Consider the following 21,987-nt stretch of genomic DNA (forward strand, 5'->3'; position numbering starts at 1 on the left):
GAGTGGCGATTTTAAAACATTTGACTTCATAAGCTACCCCTACAAAAGACTCCGGGAAATGCAGTGCCAGGTCAACAGGTTCTGGAGGTCTTGGAGCCAGTTCGCCGGTCCCAACATGTTTGTGAGAAGCAAATGGCATACCTTACAAAGGAATGTTGCAGTTCGAGATATCGTTTGGGTGTGTGATCAGAATGCTTTGAGGGGCCAGTTTAAGCTTGGAAGAGTTGTAAATGTTAACCCAGACTCCAGAGGTGTCGTGCGGGATGTGAATGTCAAGATGGTTCCAAGCTACTGTGTCTCTGTGATGAAACCTGAGGTGAGACCTGTGAAATCTGCAGCATTCAATCATCCAACCTCTAAAGTCCAGAAGGACTTTCAGCCCATAATTCTGCACAGGGATGTTCGGTGCTTAGTTGTCCTGCTGCCAGTTGAAGAGCAGACAGGAGGCTCAGGAAAAAGGCCCTGCCCAGGAAAGGGGTTTTAACCATAGGTTTGCCGTGAAGTTTTGCAATCTTTCCAGCTGTTCCAGTGGGAGGTGTTGTGGCAAACTGTTGGTTGCTCTTACTCCGCCCTTCCTAACTAGAGTGCACAAGCCAGAGTGCACTAGAATTCACTAGTGAGAGAACACCAGGTGAAGGTAGTTAATTTAATCTATTAATTAGCAGGGTAGAACAGACTTTATGTAGAGTAGCAGTGGTTTGAACCAGGAAAACGATTCCTTTTTTTGTGCAGAGTTAAGCTACTACAACAGACTGAAGAAGCAGCCGGTGAGCTTAATATTTTGTACTTGGGTTGTTTGTTCAATCATGTTGTATTTGAATATCATTAGTTTGGTTTGTGAAAATAGGGCAGCGGTGGCGAACTCCGGTCCTGGAGAGCCGCTGCCCTGCAGAGTTCAGCTCTAGCCCTAATTAAAACTCCCCTGCCTGTAGCTTCCTAATAACCGTTCAGACCTTGATTCGCTTGTTCAGGTGTGTTTGATTAGGGTTGAAGCAAAACTCTGCAGGGCGGCGGCTCGCCAGGACCGACGTTCGCCACCCCTGATATAGGGAGTATATTTAAATTTAAAAGTTGTAAAAAGGATGTTTAAAATCATTTATTTAAAAAGTAGTTTGGTATATAAACGGTTAAATATTTGTTGTCTACTTGTATGACATTCTTTGTTAATTTAAAAAAATAAAATTTTTGTATGCAAGTTTTGCTTGGTATTTTTGATTCTATTTGTTCGTGCTCTTACAATGGTGTTTGTGTTTTTCACCTGCTTGGCTAATGACTGCTTGACTAATGACTGGCTGATTGATCACTGCATCAAAACAAATCTGACAAATAAAAGAAAGCAAGTATGGTCAATGAGTGGAGTCCGGTGGAATTCTTGTAGTGGGCTGTCTTATCAAGTGGGAGAATCTGCACATTGAAACTTTGTCATTTCAGTAGTTTACCCTTTATAAAAGTATTGTGGGTTTGATGCTATTTGTTTCTTCAAAAACATTATAAAAAAACAATTTTCAACTGTTTCAGAATCTGTATTAATGCATTTCATGATAACTTGCATTCTAAAATAATTATGAACCTGTGAACAACATTTACATTTGTTTTGAATTACTGACATAACTCTTCCACTGTCCTGAACCACAAGGATTATGAACTTTTTAATTAGTGTTCTGGTAAAGGTGAGAGCCCACCATTCTTGTTATTATAGATGTTACCCATATGCCATGACATGATTTTTGGTCCGCATATGATCAACTGTTTCTTACAAGCTGTACACCTGAATGATTCTATGGTGAACCAGACAATAGGTAGCTATAATCTAATAAAAATGAGAAAAGATTTGTGTGGAGTGGCGTGTGGGGGGATTTGATGTTCTACAGATATGTTTCCCTTAAAATCATAGGACTACAAAATATGTTTATGAAAATTCAGTCCCCATCAGGCCATCCAAGGTGTAGATGAGTTTGTTTCTTCATCAGAACAGATTTGGAGAAATTTAGCATTACATCACTTGCTCCCCAATGGATCCTCTGCAGTGAATGGGTGCCGTCAGAATGAGAGTCCAAACAGCTGATTAAAAACCACAATAATTCACAAGTAATCACGACTCCAGTGCATGAATTAACATATTGTGAAGCGGAAAGCTGCATGTTTGTAAAAAAACAAATCCCATCAAGACGTTTTTAGCTTCAAACCATTGCTTTTGGCTAAAATACAAGTCCATAATCCATAATATTGCTGCGCAAGTGATGTAATGCTAAATTTCTCCTAATCTGTTCCAATGAAGAATGAAAGTTGTTTACCTCTTGGATGAGGGTGAGTAATTTTTTTCATTTTTGAGTGAACTATTCCTTTAATACAACATATATTTGTATATTTTCATTTTACATCTTTGGTTCATGTTCATATTTCAAGTTATTTGCCACTGAACATGAACATGTATCATGAAGATGCCTCAAAGGGTGCAAAATAATGCAGCCTCATTGCTTTTTCAAATGCCAACTGCTGTTTTTCTTTAGTCAAGAAATAAAGGTGTGCAAGACATTGTGACAGCTTAAACACACCCTCTAAACAATGTAAGCTCAAGGATTGGTTAAGGTTTGTCCAGATGTATAATTTTCCAGCCTAATGTTCAGGATGCATGCTGATTCCGAGATGCACCTAGCAATTAATTAATGATAGTTTTGGTGTTGCATGAGGGGGTCTGATTTTATGCAACACGTAAGCTGTGCCGTTTCTTCTCTGTTGTGCCAGACCAATTATTGCTGTCAATCTGAGGCATGCTGAGCTTATAAAACCTTTACTCTAAGAATAACCACATCCCTCGACCTGTCCTCCCCCTGCTGCAGTTCTCAGCTAGGATGGCTGCCGACTCCATGAGACCTGAAGTGGAGGAGCTGCAGAGGAGGGCCAATCAGGTGACAGATGAGGTAATGCTGCTAACAATCACCAAAGTAGCAAAGTTCAACGTTGATTTGCATTGATTTATGTGGATCTTCAGCTGGTGTGTGTTTTTCTGCCCTGTTTTGATGAGGCTGCTCATTAACAGGCCTAGTTCTGACATCAAACATTTTCCATTAAGGTTACTACAGGTCTTAGTTATTCCCATGGTACATAGCAACCAGGATGATGACGCTAAACACATTCTATATGCACCTGCAGCATTATTATGATTCCCACTGTGACGAAGTGAGGTAGATCGTAAATTAAGCCATTATTCATTGCCAGATCAGATTTTCCACTGGGTGTTACTTAATGGATAATGTACTGTCTGATAATTAAATCCCAATGGGGTGATCTGGACCCTGACACAGAACACTTCTTACATGGCTACTCACCAGATAAAAAAAACATGCACATGAAATAATCATTTTAAATTGTTTTTTAATTCTACCTGTGGGCCTATATTGTTGTCTTTTGTTAATTCTAAAAGTCCAATACAATGTACAAGACAATCAGCTTAGCTGAACACTACAACAATATTACAGTGAGTCCTCTGAGGTCATTTTCAATATAATTTATAACTATATTTTGTACTGAGTTTTAAATTATGTTCTTTAATGACCATCGTGTTTTGAAATTTTACCTCTGACAGTCCCTTGAGATCACCAGAAACATGAAGCTTCTGTTGGAGGAGGTGAGTGATTATTCATAACAGCATGCATATTATGTCTCATAATTGCAGTTACCTCATCCTGTTTTGTTGAACAGTTGTTGTGGATGATATCAAATCAGTTTGTATCTCAGTGGAAACTGCTTTGTCAACATGGGACAGATTCAGCCTGAGACCACAATGAAAACCTGGGTCCAGTTGCATAAACTTAGTCTCTGTGTTAAGACTGTGTCTTAAGAACTAATCTGACCAACTAGCAATCAGCCAAGGAGTAAACAGACTTGTTTTTCGATATTGCACACGATGTGGTAGTAAACCGTGTGTTCTTCATCTTTTGCTATTTACTCGTCCTTTCAGTACGACATATATAAATACAGCCATGTATGATTCTGTTCATATGGAAATATGTACCCTCTATGTGTTTTTGTGTGCATGCTTGCATATTTCCCCTTTCAATTCCCCTTCCTCCTGCCTCCCATGCCCTCCCCCATCTCCCTTGCATGGGCAGAGCAACTGGACCGCATAGAAGAGGGCCTGGACCAGATCAACAAGGACATGAAGGAGGCTGAGAAAAATCTAACTGACATGGCCAGGTGTTGTGGTCTGTGCATCTGGCCATGTACAAAGTAGGTCTCCTCCCCGACCCCTGAGCCATGGCTGCTTGGCGGTCAATGATGTCACTTCTCTGCCCATGCATCTGTCCCATTGGATAACCTGCCCTGCTTTGATGTTGCTACATGTTAGTCTTTTTTTGGCCGTTTTGTGAGCAAAGGTTCATGCAGTACCCCATGTGAACATTTTAAATAAACCTAAAAGTTGTGCAACTTGTGCTCACACAACAAAGGCAGTGTTTTAACTATGTAGATATTCATAACATCATTTTGTTATTTGTCTGTTTAGCTTGTCATTTGGAGCTAGATGTTTAGTCGCTTATGAGTGTGTGGCGCTTCTTGCTGAGAAAACTGTTGCTGTTTTTGTTTTTTTTTATCTCGTCTCCATGCTTTAACCCCTGAAACCTCCATACCCTGTGATCCCACCTTCCATCATCCAGAGCAACTTGAGCGGACTGAGGAAGGGCTGGACCACATTAACCAGGACATGAGGGAAGCTGAGAAAAACCTTACAGATCTGGGCAAATGCTGCGGTCTGTGCTCCTGTGATAAGTATGTGATGTTTGGAGGGGCTCGGCTTCTAGTGTACTTGCATGAAAACTTTGCATGCCTTGGTCATTTTGTGTGAACTCAGGAAATCACAGGAAACTGGTTGGATGTATTGTCTTTTTTATATTGTTCATATACACTCATAGTTTGGAATAATTAAGATTCAACATATTAGAATAATTTCTGAAGGATCATACACTGAAGACTGAAGTATTGGCTGCTGAAAATTCAGCTTTGCCAACACAGGAATAAATTATATTTCAAAATATATCAAAATAGAAAAAGGCTATTTTAAATTGTAATAATATTTCACAAAATTGCTGTTTTTACTACTGTATATTCTTGATCAAATAAATGTAGCCTTGGTGAGCATAAAAGACTTTCAAAAACATTTGTAAAAATCTTAATTATTCCTAAACTGACTGGTAGTGTGTATAAATATAGATTGCTCTATATAAGAGTTGTTGTGAAAGGAACAATACCAGAGAAAGTTTTAAATCAAAATATGCACCCTCGATGGTCTTTAACATCGAACTCATGCAACTCATGACTTAAATTACATAACTAGAGTAAGACAGTCTCCAACCAAATAATGTGTACTGTGATTTTTTTTTTTGTGTGGTTCATTCAAAACAGATGCAACACCAACATGTATCTTCAGAGTCCGCGTTGAATCCTCAACGACAATTTAGGCAGTTACAGCTTAAATGTCAGTTTCTCAAGGTTTTAGTTATTAACAACTGGTATGACTAATCTTGTCAACTTTGTCTTTCTCATATGGCTTCTCTCAGACTAAAGGACTTCGGAGCAAGTGGGGCGTATAAGAAGGTTTGGGGTAATAATCAAGATGGGGTGGTGTCTAGCCAGCCCTCTTCTCGAGTTGTGGATGAAAGAGAGAAGATGACCATGAGCGGTGGATATATTAGAAGGTGCCATAACTTTGGTTTCTCCTCCTTAAATGGGCTCTATTCAGATTTAAAATAAATAAATAATAATAATAAAAAACCTTTAATATTTTTTGGAGCTAGTATGCATTAATTGATCATATGCGACAGTATGCATTTATAATGTTACAAAATAATAAATCAAATAAATGCTGTTCTTTTGAACTTTACATTCATCAAAGAATATTTGACAGTTTCCACAAAAAATATTAAGCAGCACATTTGTTTTGAACATACACTCTTAAAAATAAAGGTGCTTCAAAAGGTTCTTCAAGCGATGCCATAGAAGAACCATTTTTGGTTCCACAAAGAACCATTCAGTCAAAGGTTCTTTAAAGATCCATCTCTTTCTTACCTTTTTATAATCTGAAGAACCTTCTTTCACCACAAAGAACCTTTTGTGAATCAGAAAGGTTCTTCAGATGTTAAAGGTTCTTTATGAAACCATTTAGACAAAAAGGTTCTTCTATGGCATCGTGAAGCACCTTTATTTTTAAGAGTGTATAGAATGAAGGTTCATGTGACCCTGAATTCTGCTAATGGATGCAAAAAATGTATCTTTGCTATCACAGGAATGAATTACTTAAAAAAAACAACAACTGTTGTTTTAATTTATGATATTTCATAACAGTATTTACAGTATTTTTGCTCAAATAGATGCATCCTTGGTGGGCAAAAAACATTTAAAAAAAATCTTAGCACCCCCAAACGTTTGAACAGTGTATAAACAATGGTTTCTGTTTGATAGAGTGACAAACGATGCAAGGGAAGATGAAATGGAGGAAAACTTGGCACAGGTCGGCAGTATCCTTGGCAACCTCAGAAGCATGGCACTTGACATGGGCAATGAAATCGACACTCAGAACGTCCAGATTGAACGCATACAGAGCAAGGTCAGTGTTTGGAAGGGGTTCAGAAACAACTGTTGTTTTAATTTATGATATTTCATAACAGTATTTACAGTATTTTTGCTCAAATAGATGCATCCTTGGTGGGCAAAAAACATTTTAAAAAAATCTTAGCACCCCCAAACGTTTGAACAGTGTATAAACAATGGTTTCTGTTTGATAGAGTGACAAACGATGCAAGGGAGGATGAAATGGAGGAAAACTTGGCACAGGTCGGCAGTATCCTTGGCAACCTCAGAAGCATGGCACTTGACATGGGCAATGAAATCGACACTCAGAACGTCCAGATTGAACGCATACAGAGCAAGGTCAGTGTTTGGAAGGGGTTCAGAAACGTCTGTTCTACAAAGAGCAGCTGAACCTTTTTATATTAACTGTTTATTTTATTCTTTTTTTGCAGGCCATGGTCAATGAATCCCGCATCAATGAGGCCAATCAGAGGGCCACAAAGCTAATAGCAAGATAAAACCATGGGATTTTCCTTTGTCGAACACATTTACAGTCTTCTGTAGGAAAATGTGCGCACATATTGATACAAAATATTAAGTTGTTCTTTTAAATGACTATTTACAGAATTTGGATTATCGCCTACTGATATGTCAGTAAGTTATTAATATTATTATGTTCCAACAGCATAGTTCTTCAATACGTTAAGGAAAAAGTTAAATGAATATTAATATATTGTCATCTAGTCTGTGCTGTAATTATTATGTATTGTACATAACAGCACTGCTATCTTCGTTTTTTAAGCCTGCAGAAAACTTTTCATGTGTGATAACACTATTCATAGTTTTCACGGGACAACATCCCCTTACACGAAAGCTCACCTGGAGGACAAAACAAGGCTTTTCTCCGCTGACTGCCAGTTATTTATAAGGTTTGCATTAAGTAGTAATGCAGTAAGACAGTGATATTTAAAGGCCAAATTCAGTACACACCTTATTAATGATACAGACTTTGCACAGGCAAGCAGATGAAACCACAATATAAACGCAATGCGCGAAGTTTCACATTAAATGTTTTCCCATAGAAAACCATTATAAAGAAAACACTCATATTGCGAGCTCATCTGCTTGCCTGTATAAAGCATGCATCATCAATAAAGTTTATACTGAATTTGATCTGTTAATATCACCGTTTTAAAGGCACTTTGTTTTTTCACATTAAACTTTTTAGTCACAGTTTTTAATTGAAACACTGCGGCGGGTGTTTTATATGTATTGCAAATGGCCAAAACTTGCATTTTGTTCACATATCTTTGTTTTATCCTTTTGAGAGATTATCTAAATATTTGTGGATTGGAAACAAATGGAAAATTGACAGGCTTGTGCTGCAGTTCCGACGTGACTGAAAACTATGAATTCCGACAAAGCAGTGTCTTGAAGTTGTATTGGTAAATGTATTTTTTTTTTGTCTACTTTGAGTAGCTTTAAAAAAAAAAATAAATCCAGTTTAAAAGTTCAAGGGTGTGTTTTCATGATGGACATTTTCACGTGACTGAAAACTATGAATTCCGACAAAGCAGTGTCTTGAAGTTGTATTGGTAAATGTATTTTTTTTTGTCTACTTTGAGTAGCTTTAAAAAAAAATAAATCCAGTTTAAAAGTTCAAGGGTGTGTTTTCATGATGGACATTTTTCCCTGCTATATATGGGCCACTTGCTTAGATTCTTTAAATACTCTTTCTTCTTTCATTGTTTTATTTCGAAAATGAAATTTTTTTTCTGTGTTATTTATTTATTTAGTTTCAAACATATGCCTTTCTTCTGTGGAGCAAATGATGGTTTTAGTGGCAACCTCGGTCCCCATTCACTTTGAATCGGTCTTTTTCTATTCAATGAAACTGAAGGTTACTCAGTGTGGGGCATTCTCCTAACTAACTAAAAAAAAAAGTCAGCCAATTGTGAGTCAAAAAAAATATGAAAAAATGTTGGGTGAACTGTCCCTTTAAGCCTTGAGCCAAATCTCAACATAGCTTGTTTTTTTCCCCCCCGGACTCATGCGCGTATATTTGAGGAACTCACTGCACCCACCTAGCGGTTGCTACAGACAATGCAATGCCACTCCCCATGTCTGAGAGAGAGAACCTCAAAATGGTGGCGTGGCGTGTTATTGCAAGGCCACCTCATCACCAAACTGTGTAAATGATGGTAAACATTGAACAGATTCTCAAATATTTAATTTCATTTTGTTGCCGCGCTATACGTCTGCTTCATATATGATACTCGAGGAGACATAACGACCTGTGGTCCACAGATACAGATCAAGAGCTGCAACACAATCCAATGTTTCAACTTCAATGGCATCAGTTGTGTAAAGGCCTAAATTAATCCCAGCACATGTCACTATGAAGAATAGCCCTTTATTTAGCAGATTATATCTAGCTGAATATTTCACAGCTGGGCATAACCAGAAAATAATTTATGCATTTTTTAGAAATGTCCTTGCCTTTTCATATTTTATTCATTTCAGACCAAGAAATCACTATTTTATTTTATTTTTTCTGCTGGAACTCTGTATATAGTGTTGAAAGTTGCCAGATACCACAAAATAGCCGGTTGGACTGGGGAAAAAATGCGTACAAAACCCACAAATATTTGACGCGATATATTCAACTTGTATGTATATAAAAGGCGACTTAAATTTACTTTAGTTTAATTGTAAGTTGAACATGTCCATGCTAAGACTGGGCCACAGGGTCTGCACTTGTAGTTAGAACTGCTTCCACACAGGCATAGGGAAGGATTACTATAGAATGTTGGCGAACTATCGCTGTGGAGGGGGAAAAACACGTAGAGCTGAGTCTGCGCGACGCAGGGGATCACTGCCTACGAAGTTTATCGGGCAAGACTACACCGACAAATCCTAGGACACATTCGGCCGCACTGTAGGTAAATACCACTCAATCTATCACTAATATCAGTAACGAGTACATTTATCGCAGTTTCGATTTGACTCCAAATTCGTTCGTAAATGCGTCTACGAAATGCGTGCGTAACGTTAATCTATTTTTCCTTCCCAGCAGGCTAGCGACAACCAAAAATACGAATCTGTTTGGGTTTCCTGGCGGAATGTTTGCTGGTTGCGATTTCTGAATCTATCTTTCCGCGTTCGAGCGAATACTGTGCGCGAGATCTTTGAGGAATGGCAGATTTGGACGCTCGCGATATATGCTGTCTGCGCGTGATGGCGTTCGCTCGATTCTCTCTGTTCCTATTGCTCTCTGACGATTAAGCAGGAAAACAACAAAGAAGCAGGAAGCATATGGGCACACCGGCGAGGCGGTGTGAGATCACGCCGCAATTAGTTGTAACAGTTAATTTAAAGTAAAAGGATCCTAGAAAACTATGATTCTATGCTTTGACCAAATAATCTCTGTCTGTGCTTGTTCTGTCCTTTTAAAGCGCAGAACACGAGCAACATTAATCACATGATCATAATAAATCAGAGTATATAAATCAATATATGTATAGTATAGAAACGTGTTATATACAAAGCTAATTGTGTATATGTATAATAAAAATAAAGTGTTTCAAATCTTTTAAATAAAATTAATATTTTGACTCCGCGTTACAGAAGCTGCATATTAAGATGTTTTGGCACAGACAGTGTGTAAGAACAGGTTAGATGTGTTTAATTAGCGTTGTCACGCGCGTTTTCTTTTTGCAAGGTAGGTTGAAGAGAATCGATTAGTTAAATGATGTTGAAAGCTTCTGGGTGAATAATAATTTTGATTTTAATTAATTTTTTTTATTATTGTTATTATTTCAGCCATATAGTTCATCAAGCCTTCTGATGGATGCTGCCTAGAAGCCCTGTTTGATTTGGTTGTGATTCGTTTCGAAGAGCGGAGGAAGAAGGATGTCAGAATTCATGCCATACCCTTACAGAGGGCCAGGAGGTGCTTTGATGCGCTTTAAGAAAAGAAAGTCACGTTTCACATTCCAGGAGGTTGAACTGCTGCTCAGTGAGGTGCAGAAACAACGGCATATTCTAGTCGGTAAGACATACCTTGTTATTTTCATATCACATAGTTCAGTAGGATCTGAAAACGCTCTGAAAGTATGTCAATTCTGCTTTGCATATGTGAAGGATAGTAAACTCACTTGTTCAACAGGAAAGTTCAACCGGGGCATTTCGAAGGATCTGAAAAACCGCACATGGGCGGCTCTGACGGCACGTATCAATGAGGTCAGTGAGTGTCACCGAGAAATTATTGAAGTTATCAAGAAATGGGCAGACCTCAAATGTGACACCAAGCGGAGGGTGGCCGCAATGAGGGCATCGGGAGCCACGGCCACCCAAATCGCACAAGAGCTGTCGCCTATAGAAACCATGGTGCACCAGATCCTTCAAATGTCTAACAGTAACAAAAATGTGAGCAATTTGGCGATTGATGACCAAATGGATGATGAAGACGAGGACGAGGACATTCCAGATCTCTCGGAGATGCCACACAGCTCCTCACACATGGCAAATGGCAGGCCTCATTCGTTTGGTTTGCCAATGCCACCTCCCTTCCACACTGCTATCCCAGAGCTTCCCGCTCACATGATGTTCAGCAGTGAGTTCCTTTTTTGTTTTATTTTCCAGTAAGTTTAGGTGATTCAGAATTACTGAGTGTTTGGTTTTTATTTGAATGTTTAAGATGTAATAAATTTGTTACTTTTTATGTATTGACCGATTCATCAGTGCCTCTAACAGATGTCCAGACTAACACATCAGAAAAGGAAGGTAAGAAATAATGCAGATACTTGACACACATTTTGATTCTCGGTCAATGGCATGTTTATTTTGTTTCGATCAACTTATTAAAAAATATATTTAAAAAAATCACTTTATTCATTAGGTGACGTGAATACACCTCTATGATGATGCATGTTCTTTTGTGTTAACGTACAAAAATGGCAGGGTTGATATTAAAAATCTTTATTTTGTGTTTGGCATAATAGATGAGCATTATGTATTTGATTAAGTTATTATTTTTCATTAACTTTTTAATTAATATTTGAAAATATGATGTATTTGGCACAATAGATGATTAAAATTTTTTTATTTGATTAGTATTCTTTTAATTTTTTAATTTATTTATTTTTACAAAAAATTTAATTAATATTTGAAAAACTCCTTAACTTAATTATTTCATAAATATATTTTACCTTGAAAAATATATACATGTATACCTTGAAAAACAAACAAAATATATATATTTATTTATTTATTTTTAAGAAGTTTGACATTTTTATTTGATGGTTACATCAAGTGACATTTTTAGTTTTAGTTCATTTAAACTTGAATTGAAAATCATATTTTGTCCATTATTTTGGATACTCTTATTGTTAATTGACCATAAAATTTTATATATCCATTTTATATAATAAACAACTTTTAAGTTTCTGGTTTTCAAATATGATGTTAATGTCTGAATCAGGGCCGTCCTTAGGGGGGGTGCTACTGGTGCGTTCGCACCGGGCCCTGTGCTTGAGGGGGCCCCGCGGCGAACGGACAGAGGGGGAAACTCCCACCCCCCTCGAAACGCGATTATGAATGGACCGAGGGGGGCCCCCACTCTCTACCTCGCGTCAGCTAAGGACGGCCCTGGTCTGAATTAACATGTTTCTTATCCTTCCAGGCAGAAACATGCAGTTTATTCAACCAAGAAGCCAAGCAAACCAGAATCCTGTTGGTATTCCTGGATTCCTCAGCCGTCCTATTGCTGAGAAGAGCCAAGTTCGAGAGAAACCTAATCACAAAACATTTAATGGCCCCTCATCTGCCAGTATCCCAACATTTATTGCACCTTCTACAGCTGCCTCATCATCACGTTCAGCTCCTGCTCGGCTCCCTCCCCAACCTTCTCCTGTGGAGGCTAGCAGTCTGCAGGAACATTTATCCCAGAGTGCCTCGCTCAGCCTGCAGGAACAGCAGGCCACCACACTGCTGATAGGGTCGCTGTCTCGCTCACTGGAGTCGCTCGCGGAGTCTGTGCAGAGATTGGTCCACACCCAGCAGCAGTTTTCACGTGACACCTTACAACTGCAGCGTGACACACTCCACGTCCTGCGTGACTTCTCCACCAATGCCTTGACTCTCCTGCAGGACAAGGTCAATGGACATCCGTAGCTCCTGAACATGGCAATGTTATTGAAAGCTACATTTGGGAGCAAGTTACAAAAAACAGTGAATGCTGATAGCAAAGAAAAAATACAATAAGCTTGAGGATATATTGACACTAGAGTATATGGCAATCTTTAAATCTCAAATTTTGTTGTGTTATAGAGCTGACAGGACTAAAAAGATTCCCCTGTTTATAACAACATAACCAAAATAAGAAGCATTAGGAGCTGAAATAGGTTCTTTGTAGAGTTCCTTGTATTTACCAACTGAATATTTTCAGTAGATGGATGGGTCTCATAGACTGTTTGGACCAATCGTGCACTATTATACAGGTAATTTAAATGGGCAAAAATTTATTTAAAAATAGACTGGTAAAGATAATTATATTTGTGGTGCTTTTTAATATATTGCAAAGTGGCCATTAAATTGGCCATTTTTAATTTATGTAATCTTATTTTTATTTGATTTTTCTTTATTTAGCTTTGTTATTCTGATGGTTCGCCATACTTTCAAATCAGTTTCTGGCTCAAGCACTGCTTAACAGACCTGCTGTAAATGTTTTTGATCTTTTAGCCAATGTGCATCTGTTTTTAGTTGTTTATCTTAACTTGAATTTCCAAAGACTCATTATTGTGTTTTATTTTTCCTCTAGATGTGATTTTAAATTCTGATTGAAGGCACATTATCTTAGCTATAGCTCCTACGGACCTGTGTTTGATCTCCCAGAAATGAAAAGTCAGCACACTGTTAAAAAATATCTCCTACTTTAAAACCCAATGTAAAGGATGAAAATAAAACATATAATTTGAAATAATACTGATTTTTACTTGAACTGTTTTGCTCCCTTCAGATCAAAGGAATAGTTCACCCAGAAATGTGTGCTGACGATTTTCTCACCCTCAGGCTATCCAAGGTGTAGATGAGTTTGTTTCTTCATTGGAACAGATTTGGAGAAATTTAGCATTACATCACTTGCTCACCAGTGGATCCTCAGCAGTGAATGGGTGCCATCATAATGAGAGCCCCAATAGCTGATAAATGCATCACAATAATCCACACACCACTCCAGTCCATCAATTCAGGTCTGAACTAATCTTTTAAGTGTGCCGTACCATATGTAATTTTATGTCTGTTCTGTAGCACAGCAATCGTGGAAGTTTATAAAGAGAGAAAGATTTATATAATGGTTTGTCAACAGATGAGAAAAAAAAGAGTTGAAGTTGCTTATGAGATTATGACAATGTTTATTCTTGAATTTGCACTCTCAACACTGAAGTTGCACATCTCTCACAAAAGGAATACAAAAATATCCACTAGATGCCACTCTTGCACTTTTGTTTCCACGTGCAGAACAGGTTGCTCAAAAAAATACATTTTTACAAAGATAGTCACTTAATTTTATTAGATTCATCATTACTAGGAGGACTAAGTTTACTTCCTAAAAAATGTAATTCTACTAAACTACAAATGAACCAATAGAGCAACAAACAACATTTTAAAATGCAGTTAAACATATCAACTAAGTATTATTTATTAAAAGATACTATAGGACTATTAAGATGTTAAGGAAAGGCAATCCTGAATGAAACGCTGCCATCTTGTTGTCTCCCCCAGTAAATGTCTATTTTCTCATGATTTTCACAATACTCTTCCTCTGGTAGATGGTCTGCGGGATCCTCAGGTATTTTAAACAAAGATATGATGTTGGCAAAGAGAGAAATCATTTAAAGTCTAGAATATATTATGCACTAAATATTTTCATGCACCTCATACAAATAGTTAGTTTGTCTTGCGTTATCTTTATTTTTTGCTGTGGTTTGAGGTTTGTCTGGATTTAACACGCAGTAACATTTAAACAAATGTATGAAAGAGCCAAACAACTGCATCATAAAAAGGGTTAATAGTCATAAAAAATAAAGTATACACATAAAGTACCCTCACGCAGGATGTCTAAAACTTTTGCATAATTTGTCCTTCACTTGGCCTAATAAGTCAATTTTAAAGAGCCATTATTTTCTAATTAAAAGCAGAAAATGTGATTTATAAGAAGCATTGTGATGATTGGTTATTGGAGTTTCCAGCAACCCTGTAAGGTAATTCGTACATTTATTATAATTTATAGTTGGCATCAGTTGCATTGCAAATTTATACTGGTGATACATAATGTATTAGTTGTATACTTACATATTTAGCTTTTCTTTCACCAGCCATCATGCCAGGCTCAGATGTTTGTATAATTCACATTTTGTCTTTAAAAATAAAAATGAAAATAAAATATAAACACACAAACTCATAATTAATTAACAGTGTATATATACAGCAGAGGCTCAAATGTACATAATTTTTAATGCTGTTGCAAAGTTTGGGCTCAATTTTCAGATGACTTTTTTTTTTTTTCAAAGAAATTAATACATTTAATCATCAAGGATACAATAAAGTGATTTTACATTGTTACAAAAAACTATTTCAAATAAATTTTGTTCTTTTGGACTTTCTAGAATCCTGAAAAAATGTTTCAGTTTCCACAAACATATTAAGCAGAACAAATGTTTTAACATTGATAATAATTTAAAATATTAAATTTTTGCAGCAAATCAGCATATTAGAGTGATTTTTAAAGGATCATGTGACACTGAAGACTGGAGTTATGGCTGCTGAACATTCAGCTTTGCATCACAGGAATTAATTAAATTTTTAAATATAATTAATCAGAAAACCCTTATTAAATTGTAATAACATTTCACAATATTACTGTTTTTACTGTCTTTTTAATCAAATAATTACAGCTTTGGTGAGCATAAAAGACTTCTTTCAAGGACATTTAAAAATCTAAACGACCCCAAACTTTTGAACAATAGTGTATTTATTTTGGAATAATAAATTACTAGTTTTACTAAAGTTTACTTAATTTAAAGTTTACTAAGTTTTCTAATAAATGGTATAAATCAACAACAAGATTACTGTTCAGATTGTTTTTCAACTGAGGCTGCACAAGGTTAAAATATCACTATGTACAAAACAGTGACTTGTACCTCATGCCATTCGAGTGTCTTTACAGGAAGAGCCAGATGACAGAGCGGACAGGTGCTTATCTTATCCAGGTCAATGTTTCTGTCTTCTGTTTCTCTCTTCTTCTTTTGCAATGATGAGAAGGAGAAACCTGCAGCTCTGACGTTTCCAGGACTGGGGTTTTCATCCTCAGAGTCATCATCCTCAACATCTGCACAGTTTAAGGACTGTTTGCAAAGCAGCTAGTAAAAAAGAATAACAGAAAGATTTGGGGTGTTTAAAAAAGATTTTCATAATTATATATCATAACCCTTTTCTTTTTTATTGTCATATTTTACCTTGTGCTCCTTCAGAATGTCAGAGGGAATGTATTTCAGACAATTCTGACATTGCAGCATGGTCACCTCTGGAGATAACAGATATGCCAAATCAGTATTTTACAATCACAATTTGTCTGAATACCTTAAAATATGCAGAACTTGACAATATTAAGACCTACAACACCTCTATAATGTTTCAAACCGATCATGTCATTGACTAACCATCTGTGTCAGAAGTATCATCTTCAGCGACAAGGTCCTTTGACGTATCATCTTCAGCGACAAGGTCCTTTGACGTTGTGGGGGTGATAGTAGAGCAGATCGGAGCGTGATCAAGCTGGTCCATCAGTTTAACGTACCGGCCACAGTCAGAGCAGCGTTCTGTGCGACTCCCACAGGACACTTTGTGCACTTTTAGACTGCTTAGAGGAAGCTCAAGCTGACAAAACTCACAGATCTGAGGCCTCTCGGAGCACTCGTCTTTCTGTATACAAGGAGAGACAGAAACAACAAAGGAACAAAGCTGGGTAGATTACTTGAAAATTGTAATCCGTTACTGATTCCAAATTACATGACAAAAATTGTAGTTTGTAACGTAATCCATTACATTACACATTTCAGGTAATATAATCAGATTACTTTTAGATTACTTTTGACCTTACTCACTTATCACATTGATTTAAATAGGATAATCTTGTACCATATTGATATAAAATAAGAAACGATGTGAATTTGTGCATTTTAATGTGTTTGAAAGACAAATGCCTTTCAAAGACATTGAAATTGATGGTTAAATAACCTACAGAGTGATAATTCAGATCAATATTAATGTGTTCATCAGTAGTTGATGCAACGTTGAAACACCTGAAATGATTTTTGTAAATCCAGTGGTCAAATGCTGTGTAGCCACCTGACTAGTGACTGATCTCTGTGTGAATCGGTAGGATATTTTAGAAAGGAACATTAAAGGATAAAAAAGAGGAATTAGGAGAATTTATAAATTATGAATAATTTATTGCTATTGTATGAATAATATGTAATCATGTAATCCATAAAAAAAGTAACTAGTCTGATTACGAGTGTAACTGTAAAATTTAATTTGATCTAATTACAAGGATTTCATTTTTGTAATCTGATTACGTAATCCAGATTACATGTAATCAGTTACTACCCAGCTCTGCAAAGGAATAAGGGTGAAAACACTCAGAGAGAGAGAGCAGCCTCAGACATAAAATTTTCACTGTGTGAGATTGAATATTCACCTCATGATCCAACAGATGCCTTCGCTCCTTCTTTTTATTGCACATCTTACATTTTACCTGTGAGGCATAATGAAAAATGAGACCACTGACATGGTTTCTCAGAGGGGGAGATTACAGTGCTGAGTAATAAGCAAGTCAAGTGGAAAATGTTTAGTGGGAAAATGCATCACAAATAATCTTTTGTGACATACAGGGCCAAGAGCCTGTAAAAAGCAACAAAAATCATAGTGTTAATCAGTGTTGAGTGGTTTGGTCGTGACCTCTGTGTGCTGTTCAGTTTTATGCTCCTCCAGTTGATCTCGAGGCACGGTTTCATCGCAGTCAGGGCATATACACAGAAACCTCTTACAGTGTGGTTCATGCAGGTCGTAGTTTGCCTTCGCCACCTCTTTATTGCTGCATGAAAACATTGGAGAGATTCTTTACAGAGACTGGAGAATGGAAAAGGTGTTATGACACTACACTGTTAATGGCACTTAAAGGAACAGTTCACCCAAAAATATAAATTCTGCTATTATTTACACACCGGCATGCTGCTCCAAACATGTATGACTTTCTTTCTTCTCTGGAACACAAAATATTTTTGGAAGAATATCCTGGTCTTTTCCATATAACGAATTTGAATAGGGACTGATGTAAATAAAAATAAATAAATACAAATAATAATAATATATTATAAACACATATATTTTCTCAATGGGGTCTTCGGGAGTTCATAATAGAAGCAGCGATTGTCTAATTTGTGAATTAATCATTCTTTTGAGAAAGATCTTTTAGATGAATTGCTTGATTAGTTCACAAAAAAAGGTTTCTCGTTTGCCAGTCAGAATGATCCGATTCTCCAGTTCAACACTGGGTTTCAATGACCCAGTCACAGGTTTAAGAGCTCACTGGAGGCAAAGAGTGGTAAAAAAAAGACTAACATATATTGGCCTGTTTTCGCATAAAGCTATATCGTTTGAGGAGACTTGGAATATAGAGCAAGAGTCATGTGGACTAGCTACTCCGCAAAAGGTCCAGTCCCCTTTTATATTCATTATATATTACTACCCTTACCAAAAAGTAGTGTACTTCAAGTTTATTTTATTAAGTATACTTAAGTAAAGTTCAAGTATATTTTTAAGTATACTTTATGTAGCAAGAATCCAAATATCAGTGTACTAGTAGTATACTTGTAAGTGTACTATTTCAATACTCCTTGGGACTAAATTGGCCCACTTTCTAGTAAATAAAAGTATACTTTTAAGTATAATAGTAGTAAACTTTAAGTACACAACTAGTTTACAACAATATTTTTAGCTTGTACTGCAACTATACTAAAAGTGAACTTATATGAATACTGATAGTTTTCTAATTAAATACTTGTAGTAGCATTTTTAGTACACTTTGAAGTATAGTCTCAGTAAACTACTAGTCTAGTAGTTTTATACTGCAAGTATACTCATAAGTTTTCTTTAAGTGAACTTTACATCATACTTTAAGTATACTACTATGTCCCTATTTAGGTATTAATTTTGTACATATTTTGTATGAATATCTGAACATACAAAACACCAAAAGAAAGAACAGGGTATCTGCTTGTAAACAAAATATTTGTATTCTAGCGTCATGCATTCTTTTTTTAAACACTTGAATGTGGGTGTTTCATAAAAAAATAAACAACATTTTGAACAAAAAGCTGAAAAAAAGACTATGAATTGGATTCAGAACAATAATCAAAACATAGATAGAGTCGATCAACACTCCAAAGCTTGACAGTCATTATTACCTCTTCATTGGTCGACATTACATCAACTTTACACAGTTTTGATGCTGTTTTATGTCTGATTATCGTGTTAGATTACACGTGGAAGCATCTGTTGTTTCAGTTTCTTCTTCACTTGTTTTTTTGGAAATTATGTACAGAAGATGTGTACTAGCGCCCCCTACAGTATAACAATGAAAACACGGATTCTAGGAACACAAGTATAGCTCAAATATATTTAGACTTTTTCTAAGTAGGCTATAAGTGAAGTATACTTAAATGTAATTTTAAGAATATTTCTGAGAAGTACATAAAGCCCATTTCTGAGAAGTACATAAAAAGTAGACTAAAAGTATACTTTACTATTTTTTTAGTTTAAAAGAAGTATACTAATAGCACACTTGAATAAACTTCTTTTTCGTAAGGGTAAGTAAAGGATAAAATCCAAAAAGTCAAAAAGGCAAATACACCTGCTGTGTTCCCCGAAGAAAGTCATAATGGTTTGAAAGGACATGCACGTCAGTAAATGATGCCAGGTATTTTGGTTGAACTATATTCCTATTTCCTATAGTCTATGTGAACAGCAAAACAGGCTAAATTAACAGCCCGAGTATAAACTATAAACTATAGTGTTGAAAAATGTCACTAATCAATCCTTCTCAATTTCAGTAATTCAGCAAATGACCAAAGCTAGCAAAGTTCGTGTGTTGTTTCTCATAGTGTTAATTAAAATTCGCAATTTTAAATAAATGTAATCCGTCGCCATGTTACACAGCTGCTGCCATGGGAATAGTTTCACTTTGCTTAAGTCACTTCATAGTTGTCGACAACATAACGAAATAGTCATTACTGTTGAGTATTGTTGAGTAGAATGTGTTTTTGTTTTCGATATTTTGTTGTTGCTACAGTAGACAGACTGTGAATTGGCTGTGATCTCACATTCGTCGAACACTGTCATTTTTTTTACATAGGCTACGTTGGCAGTAAACATAAATAGACGTTTTACCGAATCTCTGTGCGTTATACTTACAGTAACGTTACATTATAAAAGACTCACCAGTGAGTACATAAAATCAGCTCTTCTTCGTCCATAGTTAGAGTGAGATGAGTGGGTTACTAACACTACTGTGTTGGGGTTTATAATTTCACTTATCCAGAACAGAAAGTGGAACCGAAACTTAACAGATATTGCTAAAAGTCTTATCTAACAATACGACATTTCCTTGTGTAGTGATGAAAACAACCAGTCAAGACTTCACTTGACATAAGGTGCACTGTATGTCTCCCCTAGTAAAAATGTTTACCATAAGTTACCAAAACTCTGCATAATGTAACAGTCATGGTAACACGATCAGCGTCGGCGCCACGGGGGGAGGGGGTGGGGGTCTGAGGGGGCCCGGCCCGGCCACCTCGGTCACTATGCCCCCTCACCTCTGGTGCCGTCTCCGTAGTGGGCGCCCTGATTTTAGTCGGTGAGGCAAGGTACTGCCCTGGGAAGGATTCCCAGGCTGTTAAATACACAGATTAAAAGCGAAATATTTTCATAAAAAGTTTACATTCACTTCTGGCTTTTTTGTCTTGATTGCAAATGTTTTTTGTTGTTTTTTTTATGTACGATGGATAATTAAAACAAAAATCAGACGTGTGTATTTATAACATCAATTACTAGGCCTACATTCTTTTTTTTCAGAAATGGAAGTAACTCAAAATGTTGTGTGTTTGTAATTGTAATATTTTTATCTATAGGCCTATACAGCAAAACTACAGAGCTTCCAGTGGATTATTTTATGGAGCTGTAAACACGGGAATCTCCGACCGCATGCAATCTGTGACGAACACCCAATTCATATATCAAACTAGGCTATATGTTATTAAATTGTACATAGGCTATATATCAGATTATTTTATTTACAAGTTTCATGTTTGTGTTTATCCCATTTTTTCCCCTGTTGCATCTGAAAATTACTTTCAGAAACATTTTTTTTTTTCAAAGCAGCACCCAGTCTCAGGGTGAGTGGTACAATGGTCTTAATCTTACAAAAGTATACTAAAAGATAATACAGATCCTAAGAATTAAGTACTGTAGAGGGTCATTCCATGCAAATTACCTTCTGTTCCCATTGAGGTGTAAACCACCCAGGTCTGGGACCTGGGTTAATGTAAATTCCAATTGTTTGGACATGCCTCCATTTGGGGGATGTTTTATCTTGGTTTTGTATTTAAAGGATTGCAGCAAAAGGGTCGGCACGATTCTGTAGTCAGAGAGCCCGTAGTATGAAGCGTGTCCACACACTTCACACTATGTATTTTTCTGAAAGGTCAGGTATACATCTTACTCTTAGATTTGTCTATGAGAATTTGATGTATCGTATTGATTTGATATCTTTGAATTGGCTATGTAGATAATTGGCATAATACATATTTACCTGACTGATAATAAATTGTTACATTTGATCTATTCTGACTTACTCTGTAATTATTTCCTCAAGTAGATTAAGTGAATTTGTGTGGAGATCTGCAAATCTGCGACCAGGGTTACATACATACTAGATCTCAGGTTTAGATGAGACCTTCTATTTAAAGCATATTAAATAGTATTAGCCACAAACCTCTGATTAAGGGTCAAACTGGCGAGTTTAAGTGACGTAGATTCCTAATGAACGAGTAAAATACAAAGTAAAGAGTTAACTAGAATAATCAAATGTCAGAATAATTAGAGACCGACAAACAACCAATTTGCCTTTCAACCTAAATTCGAGGTCATACTAAAATGGAGCCAGATTAGATACTAAAGTGGCGTCAGATTTGAGTTAAACCTAAATTTAATAACTCTGAGCGCTGAAAAGACCGAACACGCAAGTGACCTTCATCCACCACTGGATACCTTCCTTGGACCAAGTGCGTGGACCTTACAATCTAT

General features: G+C 36.6%; 3 protein-coding genes and 1 long non-coding RNA gene across 9 annotated transcripts; 3 read left to right on the plus strand and 1 right to left on the minus strand.

Moving 5' to 3' along the window:
- Positions 1 to 732: 732 nt before the first annotated feature.
- On the plus strand, positions 733 to 3,634 carry LOC107589728 (uncharacterized). The gene is made up of 3 exons (XR_001609704.1): positions 733 to 767; positions 2,841 to 2,921; positions 3,587 to 3,634. It is a non-coding gene; the product is annotated as an uncharacterized lncRNA (long non-coding RNA).
- A 447-nt stretch (positions 3,635 to 4,081) lies between these two features.
- On the plus strand, positions 4,082 to 7,082 carry LOC107589746 (synaptosomal-associated protein 25-like). Its single transcript, XM_016278268.1, has 5 exons — positions 4,082 to 4,205; positions 4,656 to 4,767; positions 5,556 to 5,693; positions 6,780 to 6,924; positions 7,017 to 7,082. Exons 1-5 carry the CDS (start codon positions 4,082 to 4,084, stop codon positions 7,080 to 7,082), a joined length of 585 nt encoding a protein of 194 aa, XP_016133754.1.
- Positions 7,083 to 9,181: 2,099 nt separating this feature from the next.
- Positions 9,182 to 13,491, plus strand: LOC107589726 (uncharacterized). 5 transcript variants are annotated; one of them, XR_001609703.1, is made up of 6 exons: positions 9,182 to 9,506; positions 10,387 to 10,615; positions 10,733 to 11,179; positions 11,299 to 11,349; positions 12,248 to 13,064; positions 13,385 to 13,491. XR_001609703.1 is itself a non-coding variant. In XM_016278239.1 (6 exons), the coding sequence occupies exons 2-6, from the start codon at positions 10,477 to 10,479 to the stop codon at positions 13,388 to 13,390; spliced, it is 1,116 nt and encodes a 371-aa protein (XP_016133725.1). In that variant the 5' UTR covers positions 9,182 to 9,506; positions 10,387 to 10,476; the 3' UTR covers positions 13,391 to 13,491. The 5 variants fall into 5 exon arrangements, 4 of the variants coding, with proteins under 4 accessions (XP_016133725.1, XP_016133721.1, XP_016133724.1 ...); XM_016278239.1 differs by having other exon boundaries at positions 12,248 to 12,720; XM_016278235.1 differs by having other exon boundaries at positions 12,248 to 13,491.
- Positions 13,492 to 13,962: 471 nt separating this feature from the next.
- xaf1 (XIAP associated factor 1) lies at positions 13,963 to 20,265 on the minus strand. 2 transcript variants are annotated; one of them, XM_016278277.1, is made up of 8 exons: positions 20,125 to 20,265; positions 17,584 to 17,719; positions 17,324 to 17,380; positions 16,284 to 16,545; positions 16,080 to 16,147; positions 15,765 to 15,983; positions 14,917 to 14,981; positions 13,963 to 14,818 (listed from the first exon to the last, which is right to left on the minus strand). In XM_016278277.1, exons 1-7 carry the CDS (start codon positions 20,157 to 20,159, stop codon positions 14,943 to 14,945), a joined length of 816 nt encoding a protein of 271 aa, XP_016133763.1. In that variant the 5' UTR covers positions 20,160 to 20,265; the 3' UTR covers positions 13,963 to 14,818; positions 14,917 to 14,942. The 2 variants fall into 2 exon arrangements, with proteins under 2 accessions (XP_016133763.1, XP_016133764.1); XM_016278278.1 differs by lacking the exon at positions 20,125 to 20,265 and adding an exon at positions 19,092 to 19,118.
- Positions 20,266 to 21,987: the final 1,722 nt, after the last annotated feature.

This window comes from Sinocyclocheilus grahami, unplaced genomic scaffold (assembly GCF_001515645.1).
Source record: "Sinocyclocheilus grahami isolate Dianchi unplaced genomic scaffold, SAMN03320097.WGS_v1.1 scaffold119.1, whole genome shotgun sequence".
In the NCBI taxonomy this organism is placed as follows: Eukaryota; Metazoa; Chordata; class Actinopteri; order Cypriniformes; family Cyprinidae; genus Sinocyclocheilus; species Sinocyclocheilus grahami.